The sequence below is a fragment of the Hippopotamus amphibius genome, chromosome 8, assembly GCF_030028045.1.
Source record: "Hippopotamus amphibius kiboko isolate mHipAmp2 chromosome 8, mHipAmp2.hap2, whole genome shotgun sequence".
Lineage (NCBI taxonomy): Eukaryota > Metazoa > Chordata > Mammalia > Artiodactyla > Hippopotamidae > Hippopotamus > Hippopotamus amphibius.
Genome location: NC_080193.1, coordinates 140,373,909 through 140,392,595, shown reverse-complemented (window position 1 = coordinate 140,392,595; position 18,687 = coordinate 140,373,909). Strand labels below are relative to the sequence as shown.

Below are 18,687 nucleotides of genomic sequence, written 5' to 3'. Positions count from 1 at the left end.
ATGTAAACCATTTAGTACAATGCCTGGTACAAATAAGTGGTCAGCATACCTATGTTAACTTTATCAGTGAAGACCTATCTGGATTATAATAAAAAAAACAGATGTTACTTCAGAGTCTCAAAATATTGTGTATTATACTTCAGAATATATCATTTACTATCTATATAGAACCTCTTTATATGTTCATTTGTCAAGCTGGGAGGTTCATGAGAACTTAATAAGACTTTTATATTGATATTAATATTTTTTTGTTGCCTGAATTTATTCATTTTGTTTCTCTGTAAAAGACCACTTTACTTTCTATCAGTCTACCATGTATCCATGAGTTTTAATGCAAAATTTTAAGTAAAAATGTATGCAAAAATTAATCATTTCTAAACTAAATTTATAGGACAAATTCAAACAGAAATAATAACTTCTATACGCTGTTTCCTCCCTTAAAAATCCATCTTCACTACAGAAGATGTGGCATATATATACAATGGAATATTACTCAGGTATAAAAAGGGATGAGATGGAGCTATATGTAATGAGGTGGATAGAACTACAATCTGTCATACAGAGTGAAGTAAGTCAGAAAGAGAAAGACAAATATTGTATGTTAACTCACATATACTGAATCTAAAAGTGGTACTGATGAACTCAGTGACAAGAACAAGGACGCAGGTGCAGAGAATGGACTGGAGAACTCGAGGTTTGGGAGGGGGCGGGGGGTGAAGGGGAAGCTGAGACGAAGCGAGAGAGTAGCACAGACATATATATTCTACCAACTGTAATGTAGATAGCCAGTGGGAAGTTGTTGTATAACAAAGGGAGTTCAACTCAAGGATGGAAGATGCCTTAGAGGACTGGGACGGGGAGGGTGGGGTGGGGGGAGTCAAGGGAGGGAGGAAATACAGGGATATGTGTATAAAAACAGATGATTGAACTTGGTGTACCCCCCCAAAAATAATAAATAAATAAAATTTAAAAAAAATCCATCTTCAGGTATGAACAGATGATATTTCAAAGTTATCTGACTTGGCATATTTTATAATTTGTTTGGCAAATGTAGACATGTCTGAAAGAATCTATTCTAAATACCTGAGAAACACATCAGGATTTTACCATAGACCAATGTCCTCCACAATTCATAATAATCTTTGCAATGAATGGGCAATTTAAATTTACTTCTAAACCAAACTATACATAAAATCTTTGAATCTTTTCCACTGTTTAACTGTAACAATATATTTTTGTTATAAAAAAGTGATGCTGAATCTTTGCTGTCCAGGTATATGTGGCCAATTAATTCATATTTAATTTGAGAGTGATATGTGAAATTCTTTAAGGCAAGCATGAACTCTTTCAGTGGGTAGAATAACCCTCAGTGAGCCTTACCAGGTTCCCGACGGACAGCACACTGCTAAACTGCTCTGTCATGGGGTAGTGCTCCATGGCCATGAAGAGGGTGTTTAAGACAATGCAGATGGTGATGGCCAGGTCAACAAACGGGTCCATCACAACCAGGTTGACGATATGTTTCACCTTTAACCATGGCTTACAGCAGTCCCAGATCAAACACATGTTAGCAAATTTATACCAGCAGGGCGGGCATTTCTGTCTGGATTCTTCAAGTTCTGGAAGAAAAAAGTTAGAATACTTATGAAAACTGCTTCCTCCCTATTAAGCAGTCTTTGGTTTAAATTGAAAGTGATTTTTTAAAAATCTAAAGTTGTTAAAGGCATTATAGGTTAATCTGATGGTTGAGCGGGAAAGCACTTCCAATGGATTAGCTGTCATAAAAAGCATGGGCACAGGAGGGCTAGTAAACTTTCCAAATTTATCTTGGTTAAACATGGTTTCCAAGATTCTAGCTACAATATTAAGCTATCTGGTCATTATCTCCAAGGATATCAGAAATTAATGGGTAGGACTTGTGTTACGTATGCTTAAAGCTCATCTGTGTTCCAGATAGAGCAAGACATATATTATCAAAGAACACCTCTCAGGATATGTCTTTAAAACCTTTATCAGTCATGCTGAGTCTCAGTTTCTTGGATTAGATATGCTCTTTGTGTATTTTAATGAAATAGTCTTGTCTGTGTCACCAGTTTTAGTTAAAAAATTTCTAGTTAAGTGTAATTAGATATAGGCCTGTATATTAAACTCAACAAGATTCCTTTTCTCTAAATTTCTTAATTTAACTAGATGGCACAAAAGAAGAGGAAATATCCAGCCTAAGAAACTGAGAACTTCACTGTTTCACAAAATGGGACTTATGTACTACTGGTAAAATACAAGAGGATTTTAGGTAGAACATATGTGGAATTCATAAATTTTCATGGTATGCATTTATTTTAATATATTAAAATGTATAACTATCACACCAAACCTATAAGATTTCATATAAAAATACATTTAAGAAAAAAGTACAATGATTTCAAAAAGAATTTCAACTAAATAATAGGACAGAAAAGACAGAAAGGCACAGATCTTTAAGGTGATACTCAAAATACTGAAACTTAGTAAATATTGGCAAAGAATTTGGAGAATTAGGAAGTGAGAAATTATCTACTCTTCTCCTTTGGCTTAGTTATCTCTTAATCAACTCCTGAGTGAGAAAAGGATGCAGAAGTTGTAGTTTTCTGCCCATATCACTGCTACACACTGTTACCTGCTCTGCCAAATGTGAGACTACCACTGATTAGCACTAAAATAGAGGCAAAGAGTCTTTGTTCATCCACAGCATGACTATGGTTGGTCGCTTTAGTATTGCTACTGTGGCACCAGCATATCCCTCCAAACCTGGTACAGTTTACTAGGAATTAAACTTCTTAAGAGAGCGTATGCAGTGGACAAACATGACCATAGGTAGTAATTTTGCTTTGCTGATAAACATTCACTACAATTGTTATAAAGTTTACTACTTCCCTAAAGTAAATTAATTTCCTGATTATTTTTAACAGAATTTCACGAGAGGTAGATTCTTCAGTTGCCTTTTTAGGTACTGAACTTCTTCAAGTACCCTATTTATTTCCATTTCTCTTAATATGTAATTTTGTAAACAATAAAGAATAGTTGAATTTTAAATCAGAAGAATAAATATAGTTATTATGCACTGCTTTGTAGAGGCTTTTAAGACTCCTGAATAAACTCATATTTATACTGAAGGTAAAAAGACATTACCACTTACAGTAAATAACAAAAGAAAATTGAAAAAACTCTTTGCCTATGTACAGGCAGAATAAGCACTTTTACAAATGCTACCTGTAATTTAGCAGATAAAGAGAAGCAAACAGAAACTGTGTGGGAAAAAAAGTAAATCAGAGAAAAGTTCAAAAGGGAAAATGCAGCCAGTGTTGATCATCTTGACACCAGGACAAAGTGGAGCAGAGTTGTTAAGTTCTAAAATAAAATCATTCAATTATTCATGCTAAAAAGAAAGAAAAAAAAGAATATCACACTTTGAAACAAAACAAAGCACTCAGGAGAGAACTACAGCCACGTCTCCATTATTCCTGGGTAGGTTATCCACACTGAGAATCAGCTCCATTTAAATCTTTGGCTGGCTCCTCTCAACTCCTCAGTGTTTCTACCTCACCCTTCTGCCACCTTCCCAAGGATGTGACCAGGAAACATTTCCATGTGGTTTTTTTTTTTAAGCCCTCTATTAGAATATAATTGCTTTACACTATTGTGCCAGTTTTTGCTGTACAATGAAGTGAATCAGCTGTATTTATACATATATCCCTATATCCCCTTCCTCCCAGAACTACCTCCCACCCTCCCTATCCCAGTCCTCTAAGTCATCACCCATCATCCATGTGGTTTTTACATTTAAAAAACCTAAAAAGCAAACAATTCACTTTTGCTTATCTCCTACAGTGTCATTAAGTAGGTGGCTATTCATTACCCTGGACAATGGAAACTTAGCTGTAGTTCAAAAGAAGGAAAACAAAAGTTGCCAGCCTGGATCAACAAGTCTGGTTCAAAAAAGGAAAGGTGAATTGAATCATGATTAGACTTAGAAGAAAGGATCCCCAAATAAACAGATTATGACAATTTAAGACACCTTTCCCCCTATTAGGGAAAAAAAAGGACTATATTAAACATAGCTCCAGCTGCACGTGTGCACTATATATTGCTAACAGCCAGCCTTGATTAATGCTACATTCAAAGTGTTCAGATAGAATCGAATAAAGAAAAGTATGCTTTGCTTTCTAAACAACCAATGAAAAACAGAATGAAAACTCAGCCATTGTTCCTCACAGAAGTATAATGTTAAAAGCTTTGCAGATGTAAAAACTAAACAGTCTCCTGCTTCCTAAGTTACACTTATCTCTAGGACATCCTTTTCACTCTGAGCAATTCCACGAGACACATTTTCATGGAGGGTGATGTGGGCACACTCATTTTTAACTCCATATCTTAATTAGTGGACAAGTCCAATCTTGTGGTGGTGTGTTGATGTTTTTTTAAGTAATTTCTTAAGTTAGCCCAAACTTAATGCTATCAGAAGTTGAAAGTAGGACTGTTGATTTAGACTTACCCTGTCTCCTTCTCTACTTCTTGCTTTAGGGAGCAGACATGCTGCTGACATCGGTAGCAGAACCACTGGCAGCTTCCTCTCAGTGGTTTTGCTATGGCAAGGAGCAGAAGACCAGAGAATCTTCAAAAGATTTACCTGGAGGGACAGGGAGGAGCAAGCTACTGGCAGCTGGGGGGGAAGAGGGAGTGCAAGCTAACGCAGGCGAGGTTGGGGAAGAACGTACTGAGTTTAATATTCCATAGAAATCAGTGAAAAGATTTCTGCTATTGCATTAGGACATTATGAAAATTGGGTCCTGTAGTAACCGACGTGGCTGTGATATATACGGCCATCTACATTGTGAGATTTTCCTGGCTGTGACGTTTAGGCTTTTGGTACTGATATTAGTATCACGGGATCTTTGTATTCAGATTGGAAGATAATTATTCCAAGAATCTATCTAGTATCAAGAGAAACTATAACTAACAGAAAGAAAGGGGTGAGCACATGCTCGTGCACGCTCTCTCTCATTCTCCATCTTTCTTTTTCCTTTGACACATCTACACACACACACACACACACACACACACACACGGGAGGGGAAGAAAAGAGAGGGGTTATAAAAGAGAAAGGGAGAGAAGGGGAAAATACAGCAAGGGAGGAGGATAGAATATATTTTATATGGAAGTATTTTCCAAGTAGCTGAAGTTTATGATAGTTGATGTTTGAATCCACTTACAGTTCGGAAAGGCACAAACATGTGAATTAACAAAACAACAATAAAACAACCAATAATAATATTTATTGACTGCCTTCTACACGCCAGGTGTTTCTACGTTGGTGCTTTAAGTATGAGGCCTTATTTAATCTTTACAACAACCTTATTCTAAACATCATTATCCACACTTTACTGATGAAGAAACAAGTGTAGAGTCACAAACTAACACACAGAGCCAATAATTGATCACAGATCAAGTTGTCCCCGAAGTCTTTATTTTGGAATTATAAGATCCAGACCTCTAAACAATCCATTAACTACTCACATATAAACTGCAACTAAAGAGAAAGCTGAGCTATTGTAATATCTGATCAGAGAAAGGCAAAAGTAGTTTTACAAAATTTTGAAAACTTTGCTTCAAAGAGGTTAACATCAAACCCTAATTCTCATTTTTTCATTTATATTTCTGGTGAAATCAAACAAGTTTATATCTCGAGTCCCAAATAGTTAATACAATTTAAATGTGTTAGAATCACTATAATGAAAAATAAACATTTACCATTACATTCCTTTTGATGTCATGCACATGACAAGCTTCAACAGTTTAGAACTTAATCTACTAAAGCAGTATTCCAAATATACCTTGAATTTGTAGTAGATTCCTGGAGGCTAAATGTAAAAATCTATATGAGACAATAGAATCCATGTGTTGCACATGGATTTTACTTTCATTTAGTAAAAGACATAATGATGACATGGTTTCAAGTCAGGAAGAACTCTCTTGGAATTTGTGAAAGTATTTTTCATCATTACCAAAGCACCACCAAGTAACTGTGCTGTGAGACTTTTGACATACCTTCCATGGTGTTGGTCAAAATACTAGCCATACTCATTGCTCTTTGCCTCACTGTGGGCTCTTCCAGCAGATCCAAGGAAACATGATAAGAACTGGACCGTCTCTTTCTTATTTCCGTTTCAGTAGTCGTGCCCTAAAAATAAAGTTCCATATGAAATAACTATTATTTTAAGGCAGCAAAATCCAAAGTGTTCCTGTAATAGGTGTTACTTAACTAAATATTCACCATGCTTTCTCAGATGTAAACAGCTCATTAAGACATTGCTGGAATCATCATTCTTGGGAAGTGTTTGCAAGCCCATCATATTCTCAGCTTTCAGGGATGCCTGGGCTTGTGGTCAAGATGGACTTTTCTAATTCCTCTGTTTTGGAGCTTTGGGCTGGAGGGATCACGCCTATTATAGGATAGATAACCTTTTAGCATTTCAGCCAGTCCTATCTAGGACTTCAAACTGAAGCATATTGCTCCTTGATTTACTCACAGGTTGAGTTATTAGATCTTTATTTATATATTTTCATATGGTTTAATGTAGGAAAAGAACTTTAAAGGTTTCCCTAATATGCATCAGTAATAGTTCTCCTAAAATGTGAATTCCACTTTAAAATGCTTCTGTTCATTATAGACAGGTAACATTTCCCAACATCCTTAATAATACAACTAAATTTTAGAACTATCCATAACTTTGTCTTACACTTTTTGACAACCCATCCTTGGCATTGATACTCTAATTTAAGGCAAAAAATAGGGTCGCTTAAATTGGGGGGAAGGGGGCTGGTCTTTGATTTTTAGCAATGATGTAATGACTTGATACTTTTCTATTCCAAAATAAACTCACCAGAATTTCAATATGGGCAGAAATTTATTCCTACCTCAGGAGCTCAAACAATGAAGTTAATGACCACAGGAAAGAAAGGGCAAAACTCAAGTATTTCTAATGCATGTCTGAGTGCTAATAATAAATAAGAAGTCACTCTTAGTTCTCTGAGGATTTTCTTTATTTCTAAAATGGTAATGAGTCCTGTTCATTTACTTTATTGTGCTATCAGTAATTTACATTATTTTATTAACCTGTACACCTTGAATGTACACGGATTCAAAAGCAGAGTTTCCACTCAATTGATAGGATTGTCATTAATGGGGATAAACATTCATTTAGGTCACTCTAAAATTAATTTTACTGTGAAAAAAAAAAAGTAAAATTAATGAGAAAAGAAATAACCCCTCTCTTAAACTAAAGCTCTTTAAATCAAAAAGTTGTCTCTCAGAATTTAAAATATTTTGCCTCATCAGAGGAAGGCAAAGTTTGCAGGAAAAAATAGGGTCGCTTAAAGGTCATCTAGTCCTTTCTGCTCTATATAAAATTATATGTGTAACCCTATACCTGTCCAGCTTTTAGTGCTAGATTCCAGAACCTCTAATGATATTGCCAAGGAAATTCAAGTTAAATTGCTTCAACTGAATTTATGTGTAAAGGCAGGATACCGTGCGCTTTGGAGGGTGGCATTTGCCTGCGGCTCTTTCTTTTCTGTTCTCTTTTCCCCTCTGCAGTTTTGCAAAGCCCCTTCTTTGGTCTGCACCTTCAGCTCATGCTGCATCACAGTGCTGTGCCCTGCCTCACAACACCTGCCTGCGGTGCTGAAAGAGGAACACAAGGCAGTAGGAAACAGAGATCACACTAGGCTTGGTTTCCAATTGTCCTAATTTGCCTTCAGAGATTTATCCCACCCTCTCTGATAGGACAGGAATTTTGTGGTAATTATTGATAAATGCTAAATATTTTCTGATAGACTGACATTCTCTTTGTATTTATGCAAAGAAGTTGTGGATTTATTTTTGCTTTCTCAATTAACGTTTATCAAGATTGCTGATACTCATACTTTATTATGTGTAAGAACCATGTGGGATGCTTGTCAAGGAAGAAGAAATCCCTGATCTTGTTCTTGGCCTTTTGGTCTGAGTAAGTCTGGGTGGACCCAGAAATCTCCATTTCTTTTTTTAACCACTTTACTGAGGTATTATCGACATGTAAAAGGCTGTATATATTTCATGTACACAAGCTGAGTTTGGGGATAAGTACACACCCGTAAACCATCACCACTGTCAGTCATAAACACGTCCATCACCTTCTAAAGTTTCCTTCCACTCCTTTTATTATTGTTGTTGTTGCTATTTGGGGTAAGAACACTTAATATAAGATTTACCTTAGCAAATTTTAAATTTACAATTCAGCATTGTTAGCTCTAGGCACAATACTATATAGTAAGATCTCCAGAACTTATTTATTTTGCATAACTGAAACACTGGACCCTGTGGTAACCAAACTCAGAGAAGCAGAGAGTAGAATGGTGGTTGCCAGGGGTGGAGGGAGGAGGAAATGAGGAATTTCCACTTTAAAGAAAGTATCACAGGGAATTCTGATGTAAGTAGTCTGAGGATGAAATATATTTTGAAATACTGAAAGTGTTTGTTTCCTTAGCCCTCTCTTTTTTTCCATTTAAGAAAGTTTAGGGCTTCCTAGGTGGCGCAGTGGTTAAGAATCCGCCTGCCAACACAGGGGACACGGGTTTGAGCCCTGCTCCAGGAAGATCCCACATACCGCGGAGCCACCAAGCCCGTGCAGAGCAACCAAGCCCATGCGCCACAACTATTAAGGCTGCGCTTTAGAGCCCGTGAGCCACAACTATTGAGCCCATGTGCTGCAACTACTGAAGCCCACACGCCTAGAGCGCATGCTCTGCAACAAGAGAAGCCACAGCAATGAGGAGCCCGTGCACCACAATGAAGAGTAGCCCCCACTCACTGCAACTAAAGAAAGTCCGTGCAACTAAAGAAAGTCCGTGCAACTAAAGAAAGTCCGTGCACAGCAAAAAAAAAAAAAAAAAAGACCCAACGCAGCCAATAAAATAAATAAATAAATTTGTATATTAAAAAAAAGAAAGTTTAAAGAAAATTAATCGAAAGTAATGTTGCAATATGGGTAGAATGTAGGTTCAGTAGCCAGCACATCTGGGGTCAAATCCTAGCTCCACCGTGCATAGGCCTCAGTTTCCTCCTCTGTAAAGTGGTGATAATATTAGTAACTATGATAAAGGGCTGTTGTGAGGACTAAATGAATTAATGCATGTAAAGTGTTCTGGACAGTGTCTGGTACATATTAGCCACGATTATCTTTTAAGAGAAGTCGACATTCCCTTTGCATTCTTCCAGGTTCTTTAACAACAAAGTTATACTTTTTTCATGATTTGATCTGACTCCAGGATTCTTGGACATTTCTCTGGGAGAAAGTGGTGGGGAGAGGCCATGCAAAACAAGTGAAGATCAGTAGTTATTTCTATAATCCAAGGTAAGAATCTCCTCTATTAGGAGACTGCAAGCTGACTCCATATGATTTTAATGTAGCTTAAAGAGCTCATCCAACTCTAATGAGTACAATTGTGTAAAAAAAAAATCATACAGAGAAGACTTTAATATGATTCTGTAAACTATAAAGTACAACCAAATGGCATTGCTAGAATATTTTTATATTGGCAAATGAAATTTTATTTAATACCAAAGTTAAAAAGCACCTGTGTTTTACAAAGGAAATGTCAATAACATATCCCTCTAAGTGTCTGGTATTTAGTGGAAACACTTTTTCATATGCATGATTTAGGGCCACTATGCTTATTAAAAAATTCATGACAGTAACATAAAAATTGAAATCTGCCCTTACAATTACAACACATGACGTTACCAGGTACTTCGGGTGGCTTCTTTACCACACAAATGTATGATGGTCATTTGACTGGGTGCTAAAAATGTTACAGCACTCTGACCTGCCGAGAGGAAGAATGCTGCATTGCAGGATTTAGATGTGTTTAGTGATACTACCTACTTCAAGTGGAAGTATCAGGTTCTCCTTTTAAAGGAACAGAGGTAACAAGATCCTCAAGATGAGTATTTATATCATTTCTTGCATTTACTTTGCTTATATTAATTGAACATAATGCATGATAAATTGTTGCTATACTTTTGGGCAAGTTTCATACTGTAGTAATAATGACGAAGGAATACTTCTAATTATAGTCTAATTACATATGAGACCCAACTCACATCTTTAATGCATTTGTAGAAAACTCTGAATGTAATGATTTGACAAAATAAGTTCATAACTTGAACGGACCCCTGGTCTCTGGACTTTAGACTCAGTAAAATTCCTACATGTGGAACTTGAAACCCATCCTGCCTGCACCAGCCACAGCTGCCTTCCCGACAGCTGCAGGTTTCACTGGCCTCACCTCTGGCAGGAGCTGCCCGGCGGGAGACGTGAGGGCAGAAGGGCCCCCGACCAGGGAGACCACTCCATTGCAGTCCACAGCGCTGTGCATCTTCCCGTTCACGGGCAGGATGGGGAGCACCCTGGAGGCGCGGCTGGCCTGGCTGACGTTGCTGGGGCGCCGCTCCCCGTGCCTGTGCGGCACAAACAGGGAGTCTCTCCTGCTGTCGTTGTCTTCAAAGGTGCTGTGCTCGTCGTCCGCGAAGTCATTCTCAGAGCCGATGTCCTTGGCTCGCCCTCTGAAGCTGAAAAGGCTCGCCCTACTGTTGCGTCTTGGAGAGAAAAGGGAGCCACGGATGCTCAACAGAGACTATCAGTAACGAGAAGAAACAAAAAAACCAGATGAACAGAATGAAGTGCTGGTGTCCTGAAAAATATGAGCCTGGACTCATTGTTTCCTAGCTGTTGACTTAAGCTAAGATAAGGCATTGGACAGGTGGAATCAAGGGCTCCTGGGGTAATTGCTGGTGGGGTTCTGGCATTTTCTACCAGGTTCGGCTCTTTTGTTTTGCTTTCCCTTTTTCTCCCTTCCTTCATTTTCATCTTCTGAGCTCTCGTGTTCTGCCATTTTCTTCTACTCTACCCACAACTTCAATAGTCAGAAGTACCCCTAAGATGGTTTTGTCTCATTTCTGGCACCTAGAACTGCATTCTTTGCTAGATCCTTCTCTAGAAACTATTTTTATATAACAGTCCAATGGAAAACAATAAAGTACACAACTACATCTTGACCCTTTGAAGCCAAAATTACACCAGTAAGAGCTCGCTAGTACACACCCTGATGCAGATCTCATCACAGAGGAAAATAAAATCAATCTTGCTAGTGGGTCTGTTTAATTATAGTACAAGGATCAATTTCTCCTTCCCTTTACATATTTTATAAGTCCTCAGGAATAATTTAAACAAATCAAGCTGAAAGAACTGTATGACTCATTCCCTGATTTTCACTCTTTTGTCTGTCTCAAGAAATCTGAAGAGCACCATATTTATAAAAACCTGGTCTTCACTAAGTATCTGGTCAAAACTATTTAACAGTTTTCTAGATGGCTACAATGTCATTGCCATCATTCGCTTTACTTTGATTCTCAAGCATAGTAGCCCTGAGCACAATGAATCATTTCCTGTTTATTACTAGTTTATTTAACAACCTCACTCAGGTGAGCACTTGTTTCTGCTTGTCCAATATCCATTTGTCCTTTTTCTGTTGACAGTACCCCGATTATTTCCAAGAAATGCTCCCCAGGCAAGACCATGACCCAGGTCTAGCCAATGAGCGTATTCCATGCCTCTGGTCGTAGAGAATGGTTTAAAAACGGGTAGGAGACCCTGCATGGTCCATTGACAGTTCCCAACTTCTCTTACAATTGTTGGGAAAGAGGTGCATTTTTGATTGAGGTTGCTAAAAAATACTGAGCTAAAAAGTTTGGAGCCATGGTGGGCATCTTATCAGCATACTGGAGGAACCTGGAGATGTGGAGAAATACTTGGCCCCAGTAACATGTTTGGAGCCCTTGGATCCAGCTGTGCCTAAAGCTACTCATCAATATTATTTACATGATCTAATCCTCTTTTTTGCTTAAGCTGGTTTAAGTTGGATTTCTATGATTATTAATAGAATACAGACTTCATCATTTAAACATTACTAGTTTCAACTTTTTATCTCCAAAGGATTTAAAGCTAACTAAAATTTTATTTTGTACCTAGATATTTTTTACATTCCTTGACTAATAAGTATGTATTTAATTGTATTTTCAGCTAAAGAATGAGTCCCTCAATAACATCTATAAAATGTCTGTGATCTTTAAACACTGCCTTATGTGATCTTACTCATTATTTACAGAGAGAAACACATCTAAGAATACTGATCTGCTTCCCCAGCAGAACTTCTTTCTTCTTTTCCTGTATCCATGATTTTTCTTCCTATTATCAACTTCATTAGTAAGATTAATTCTTTTCCTTTATTGTTTTTAAACCTCTCCTACCCTATCCAATTTCTTTCATGTCTCCTTTCTCTCTTTTCACAAGGGACTATAAGGATATAATAGTTACAGAATTTGTGACCTACTGGTTATCATTACCTCAGAAAGAAAGCCAGACAAGAAATGCTTGGCAATAAGAAATAAAGTAGAAATTGTGAATATGTACCACTTAGTAAGAGTTTATTTTTTTACTACAAGTACTCCCTTCAATTAGAGCCAATAGAAAGGTTGGAGAAAAATAAATAATAAAATTGCACACAAAGTTTCTCAAAGTTCAGAGGTGAATTATGCCACACAAGAGCACAGTTTACATGTGGCAGCTATATGAGAAATGATTGTTTCCCATCCGTTAGCATCAACTTCCATTGCTTCCATTTATTACATAAGCCCATAGCAATCAATTGCTGTGCCACAGTAGAGGATGGACAGTAAGAAAAAATCTGCCATACCAAATGGATCTCTAAAAACTCCTAGTTTATCACAAACACAGAGGGAAATAATAATTTCAGAAGGCCAACCACATCTTACAAAGGCTTCAAAATAAAATATTCAGATTGTCTTGAGATGTGAGTAGAGATTGCACTCGACTTCCTTCTTTCCCTTCTACCACACTAACAAGTCATTTTGGAGTCTAAAAAATATTTCATAAATCCACCTACTCTACTGAGAAAATTATAATCTGTGGTAAAAGTGTACATTATATTTTTTTCAGTATGAAAGTAGAAATGGTTACCAACACAGTTGCCTATCACGTCACTACAAAACAGTAGTTTTTAATACTTCTGGGCCTTGGGCCCATGAAAAATCTAACAAAAGCTATGGACCCTTCCTCACTGTACCCAGGTTAAGAACCTGGCTCACTATTTTCAGTATGATTTCTGCATCCCTCCCTTTCTTTCTCTGCCTTTCTCTCTCTCTCTCTGTCTTTCCATTGCCCTCTCCATCTTCCTAGTTACTTGTTTGACTACTTCTTTATCAGATAAAAATCTGTAGTTCTATTTTTATACAAATACCACTTTAGAAACGAATATCAATGTGAGCTGCATATCCCACGTTGTGTAAGTCAGCGATCACTATAATGCCCAACTAGTTAGGAAGCGGAGGTTTTAAGAAGACAGTATGGGGAAAATGCTATGTCTTTGGACAATATTTGCAGGAAAAGGTGGGATAGAGCCTAACATTTTCAGACTTTACTATTTTGCCTAGAATCACTTCTATCAGATTTGAAATAAAGCAAATTGGAGTGACTCTCTGAGGCATCTGTTGGTTTGCGGTTTCAAATTTAGGTAGTTATTCGTCAGGTAACTTCTTTACCTTCTTTCCTCCCTCCCTCCTTCCCCTTTTCTCTTCCTTCAAAATAAACAATGCTATAAAAAGGGGATTTGATTTTTGTAAATTCACATTTACTAAGGTTAATATCTCCACTAATGGAATCATAATGATTGTGACAACAACATGAATAAGGGTGAGTAAATGCTGATATTTTTTTAAAAACAAATTCTATTTCAAATTTGAATTCAATCCCACAAATCCTTTAATTTATCCTATTTTATAATGTTATCTGGACATGGAGTGAATCAGACTGACCTATAAAAATTTTATACCCACTAAGCATAAGGCTATGTTAGACTGTGTATACTAAAAAATGTACAAAGAGCATGTATAATCCTAAATACACATATCTTTTAAATGAAATCAAATTGTAAGCTTCCCCATCAGTTTCTTACAATTTTTTCTTAAGATATTCTTTCTAGTTAGCCTGATACAGTGGCAAGTTCAAGGGTTTCAGTGTCAGGCCAAATCTGAATGTCACCTCAATTTTTAACAACCATATGACAGTGGGCAATTATTTAACTTCACTGAGCCTAAAAAAAGTGAAAAATAGTACTATGCAGGGCTGTTAACATTAATTATGGTAGAATAAGAAGAATGCCAAGCACAAAACAGGCACTCAACAAAGAATACCAACCTTCCCCTTGTCTTCACATCTGCGGATTGGGGATAAAGATTATTGTACCTCCCTAGGGCTGTAGTGAGTGGCTTAAATGAGTTTATACTGCAAGTAGCAATGCACCATGTAGGTGTTAGCCATAATCACTGCTATCAGTATTGTTCACATTGTTACTGTTAAGTGTATGGACATGAAGTTTTCACTACTGAAAAACTATATTTCTGGTAATTATCTTGGTAATTTCAAAGACAATTAAGAATACTAAATTTCAAAGTTTCAGCAGCTTGTATTGGTACATAAACCAGAAGCATCTAGATAACATTTTCTGCACTATATAAATCAAGGGCTTCTTTTCATGCAAGTCTCCTTAAACATGAGACACAGACAATCAAGTGCAATTCAGCAAACTGTTTATTTAGTGTCATAAATCTTCCTCCCTGCATGTCTACCTAAAATTTTTGATTACACTTTTAGAAAAGTTTGCTTTGGTTTCCCTTGAAACAAGGACATGAAGAAAACAGTCCTCACGTGAAGTTCGCACGTGGATGGGAACAACTGCACAAATGGTCTGAGAGAATGCACTCTGCACTTCTAGGAAGCTGCCACGCAGAAAACCTACAGTTCACGGAGGCCAGGCCCCACAGCTAAGGAGGGACGGGAACCATCAGCTGATTATTCCTCATGTGGAGCATTGCCCCGAGATGCTTAGGAGTCTGTCATGAAGTCTCAGAATCACAAGGCTTCCCAAACCCAGTAGGATCTATGCTCTAAAAATGCTTTCCTGGAATTCCAAAAAGTTGTAAAACTCACAAATTCCTTGAGGTGCTAACCGAAACATACAGTGATAGTTCCCATTCTGAAAGCATTGTGCCATCCAGGGGAAAGGCAGTTTTATCTCTAACCAAATTCTGGCATATCTCTAAAAAATGTGTGTGTTATGACAACACAATGTATATAATCTAATATTTTTACCTGGTGTGGAGAGGAAAACCTCTTTTCATATGTCAGCCTGCTTCCTTCTAAGGAAAAACGGAAACCTTTCCTTCTTATGCTGTCTTCAGATTCAGATTTGTGGACCCCATCTTCCTTCTCTTCTTCTCCAGACTGTTCTTTCTGTTTCTTTTTCTTCCTTCTGTTTTTCAGCTCTTTTTCACTCTTGGAGCTCAACTTTGAGGCGACTGAAGAACTCTCTGAGAAAACCCCCATCCCACCAGCGCCACTGAAGTCTCTGGACTCGGCAGATGCTGCTGCAGCTGCTGCCTAGAAGGGGGCAAGGCAAATGGTAGTTGCACAGAAACTTTGAAAAACTCCATCCCTGTTACGGCTTGATTTATCTCTGATCTCATGAATATGCGATTTTGAAAAATGATTCTCCATTCTAGTATGTATTTTGGAAAACAATGCATTGTCATTAGACCGGTTAAAGAATTAAACCGAACAGAAAAGTGGAAGATGATTCATGTGACTGCAGTGAAGATCTTCAAGCTGTGGTCTCACAACACACTTTCTAATTATCTAATATCGTGACTATGACACACGTATCATAATGACTTTTTCTGTGGCTTAAACGATATCATAAGAAGGAAAGAATTTAAGAACTAAAGATTTCCTGTTTTAACCTGATCATCACACTTCCACTTGACGATGACTTTCAGTGCCAATCTAAATTATTAAATTTAAGTCAAGTATTTTGTTTTAAAAAACCTTTTTTTCTCCGAGTTAAAATGATTATTTCACTAAGAAGTGCACAACAAAAGCAGATTATAGGTTGTATATAAGAAAATCCCAGATCATGGCATCTGAATGAGTTTGTAAATTACAATTGTACAGTTTTTGGAAAGATAAAGTGTTCAATATTGCTGCTGATACCTGGGCATATTTATCTATCTGACCTTTATTACATATTGATATTTAAGATAGTGTTGAAAGGGAACTGTACTCTACATCCAAGAAAAGATGATTATAGGCAATTGGATTAATGACATTAAGTCAAGCAAATATAATTAGAGAAATTCTTGCCTTATTTTGAAGCCTCATCAAGTCCAAATTATAGGATTTACAGAGTAGTGGGCAAAGAATGTAATGATTTAGTATGTTTATGTACCAGTGTTTTCCTTATGCAATCCACAAACTTGCATTTAAACTCTTCAAACACAAAATAAATATTAAATAGGTCTTTGTCTTTCTTCCAGACTCTATGAAATAATCTTCTCAGTTTGACTCTGGTTTTCTGACTTTTCCCACCTCTAGTGACACTAACGAAGAAGCAACTATAACTTAATTCTGCTTCCCCAGAAGATTAAGAAAACACCTCGACTAAAGGCATGTAGGTATAACTACTTTATAAGCTTGAGTGAATGAAGGGTCATAAGGGAGAAAAAAATGTCAGTAAAGTCATTATAATTCACCACGTTTGGATGCCATTACTATTGACAGTAAGTAATCATCAAAAGAAAATAATAATCTCCTAATAACTAAACAGGCTCCTAACACTTAGCAAACAATATGACGTTTCGACCGTTAATTACCACTGCTGATTTTGTGTGTTAAATGATTCTGATCTCGACAGTGTGGTCAGAGAGTTGAGATAAACAAACACAAAAAGGCTCGATGCTTGCTACTATACCTGAGCTTCTTCTTGTTGCTTTTTTAATTGTTCAAGCATCTGTTGAAATTCAGCTTCTTTCTGTTCAGCCTCTTCCAGCGTTGCCTGATTCTGTTCCTCATAGGCCATGGCCACCACAGCCAGGATTAAATTTATAAGGTAGAATGAGCCCAGGAAAATGACTAACACAAAAAATATCATGTATGTTTTCCCAGCAGCACGTAGTGTCTGCAAAAATGGAAGAGATATTTTATTAAATTTTATACAGGATGTTATGAGCTCACACTCTAAGTAACAAAGTACTTTATAGCAATTCTCTTGATCCCAGTATTTCATACTTCCCAGAAGAATCATTTTGCCTGTTCTCACCAGTTGATAAAGGTTTTCCCAGAAGTCTTGAGTCATAAGACGAAACAAGGACAAGAAAGCCCAGCTAAAGGTGTCAAAGCTCGTGTAGCCATAGTTGGGGTTTCGACCAGCCTTCACACAGATGTACCCTTCTGGACACTGGCTGTGATTAGGTTAAAGGAAAGAGAGGAAGTCAGCAACTGTAAGTTGGACGGTTGGCTTTCCTGTTTTTATAGACACCGATGTCTATGTTATGCACCAGCAGGGAAAGCAGATTTCTCTCACTTCACCCAGCGCTAAGTGGACTGATTTACATAACAACAGAATCTGTTAAGTCTATTTGTGGGTTCCTCTGTGATTCGCAACTGTCATTATCATATTTATCATGTCTCCATATAAAAGCAGTCATATTATGATTCATATCTTCTGGGATTCGTGAACATGACCAGAAAAATAAGTCTACAAGCAAAACTCTGGTTTTCACTGAGGATATTTAGAGGCAGGAGTGTGTTGAGTGAGGAGGTCGGGAAGAGCGGTAAGGGAGAGATGCCTGGGGGCACATGGAGAGGAATGAATAAGTCCTCAGGGTGAAGCTTTCACAGTACGACCTCAGCAGTCAAGCTGACCTGGCCTCAGGACTGTGCTCGGCATTTCTGGGCTGATCTTGGGCACGCTTGGAACGTGCTAGTCTTGGAACACATCATGCGTAAGAAAGGGCTAATATCACAGCCTGCCTCCCAAACTTACAATCATTGAATATGATATTGTATGTAAAACATTTAGTACAGTACAGAGAAAGAGTTAAAATCAGTCTGTTTTACTTATCACTGAGATCTGGAGATAAAGGCGGCACAATCTGTAGCACAGGAGCCAAATGCAAAGCCTGATACCACTGGGAATTTTGCTGTGGGTTATTGGCTACCAGTGTCCGCAATATCATCTTCCACAGAAAGAACATCAGACTTCTGTCTATGATTCTAAAATCTTGTCAAATAGAGAAAGGTAACTATTTCTCTGAATTTTCCTCCTAGTTTTAGTTCCAGATACAATATTTTTCAATAACCAGCATTCACATGATGCCAATCATAATAATTAAAAGTACTTATTGAATGCTTAATGACTATACGTTGATTAACCCATTTAATTCTCACAGCCACCCTATAATTATTCCTATGTATCACATGGGAAAATCAAGGCAAGGAGAGGCGGCGTTATATGGTGAAGTCTGGGTTTGAATTCATGTAAACTCTCCAGTGCTCTTAACCACTTTGCTAAAATATGCTAAACATGTATTCACCACACCTCAGATATTGACATTATCTTCAGATGTCTTCTATTTTATGCCATGGAGACCACATTAGCATATATAGAATATCACACTTATAAAAGAACATGCTTATGAAT

General features: G+C 37.3%; 1 protein-coding gene across 1 annotated transcript in view; it reads right to left on the bottom strand.

Moving 5' to 3' along the window:
- LOC130858153 (sodium channel protein type 2 subunit alpha) overlaps nucleotides 1-18,687 on the bottom strand; it is a 147,458-nt gene that overhangs the window by 48,364 nt on the left and 80,407 nt on the right. The window contains exons 9-14 of the mRNA XM_057744103.1: nucleotides 17,305-17,446; nucleotides 16,957-17,163; nucleotides 15,303-15,590; nucleotides 10,363-10,710; nucleotides 6,085-6,217; nucleotides 1,381-1,619 (exon numbers count right to left, since the gene is read on the bottom strand). Of these exons, the coding sequence (XP_057600086.1) occupies nucleotides 1,381-1,619; nucleotides 6,085-6,217; nucleotides 10,363-10,710; nucleotides 15,303-15,590; nucleotides 16,957-17,163; nucleotides 17,305-17,446 (1,357 nt within the window). The remainder of the gene's footprint in view (nucleotides 1-1,380; nucleotides 1,620-6,084; nucleotides 6,218-10,362; nucleotides 10,711-15,302; nucleotides 15,591-16,956; nucleotides 17,164-17,304; nucleotides 17,447-18,687) is intronic.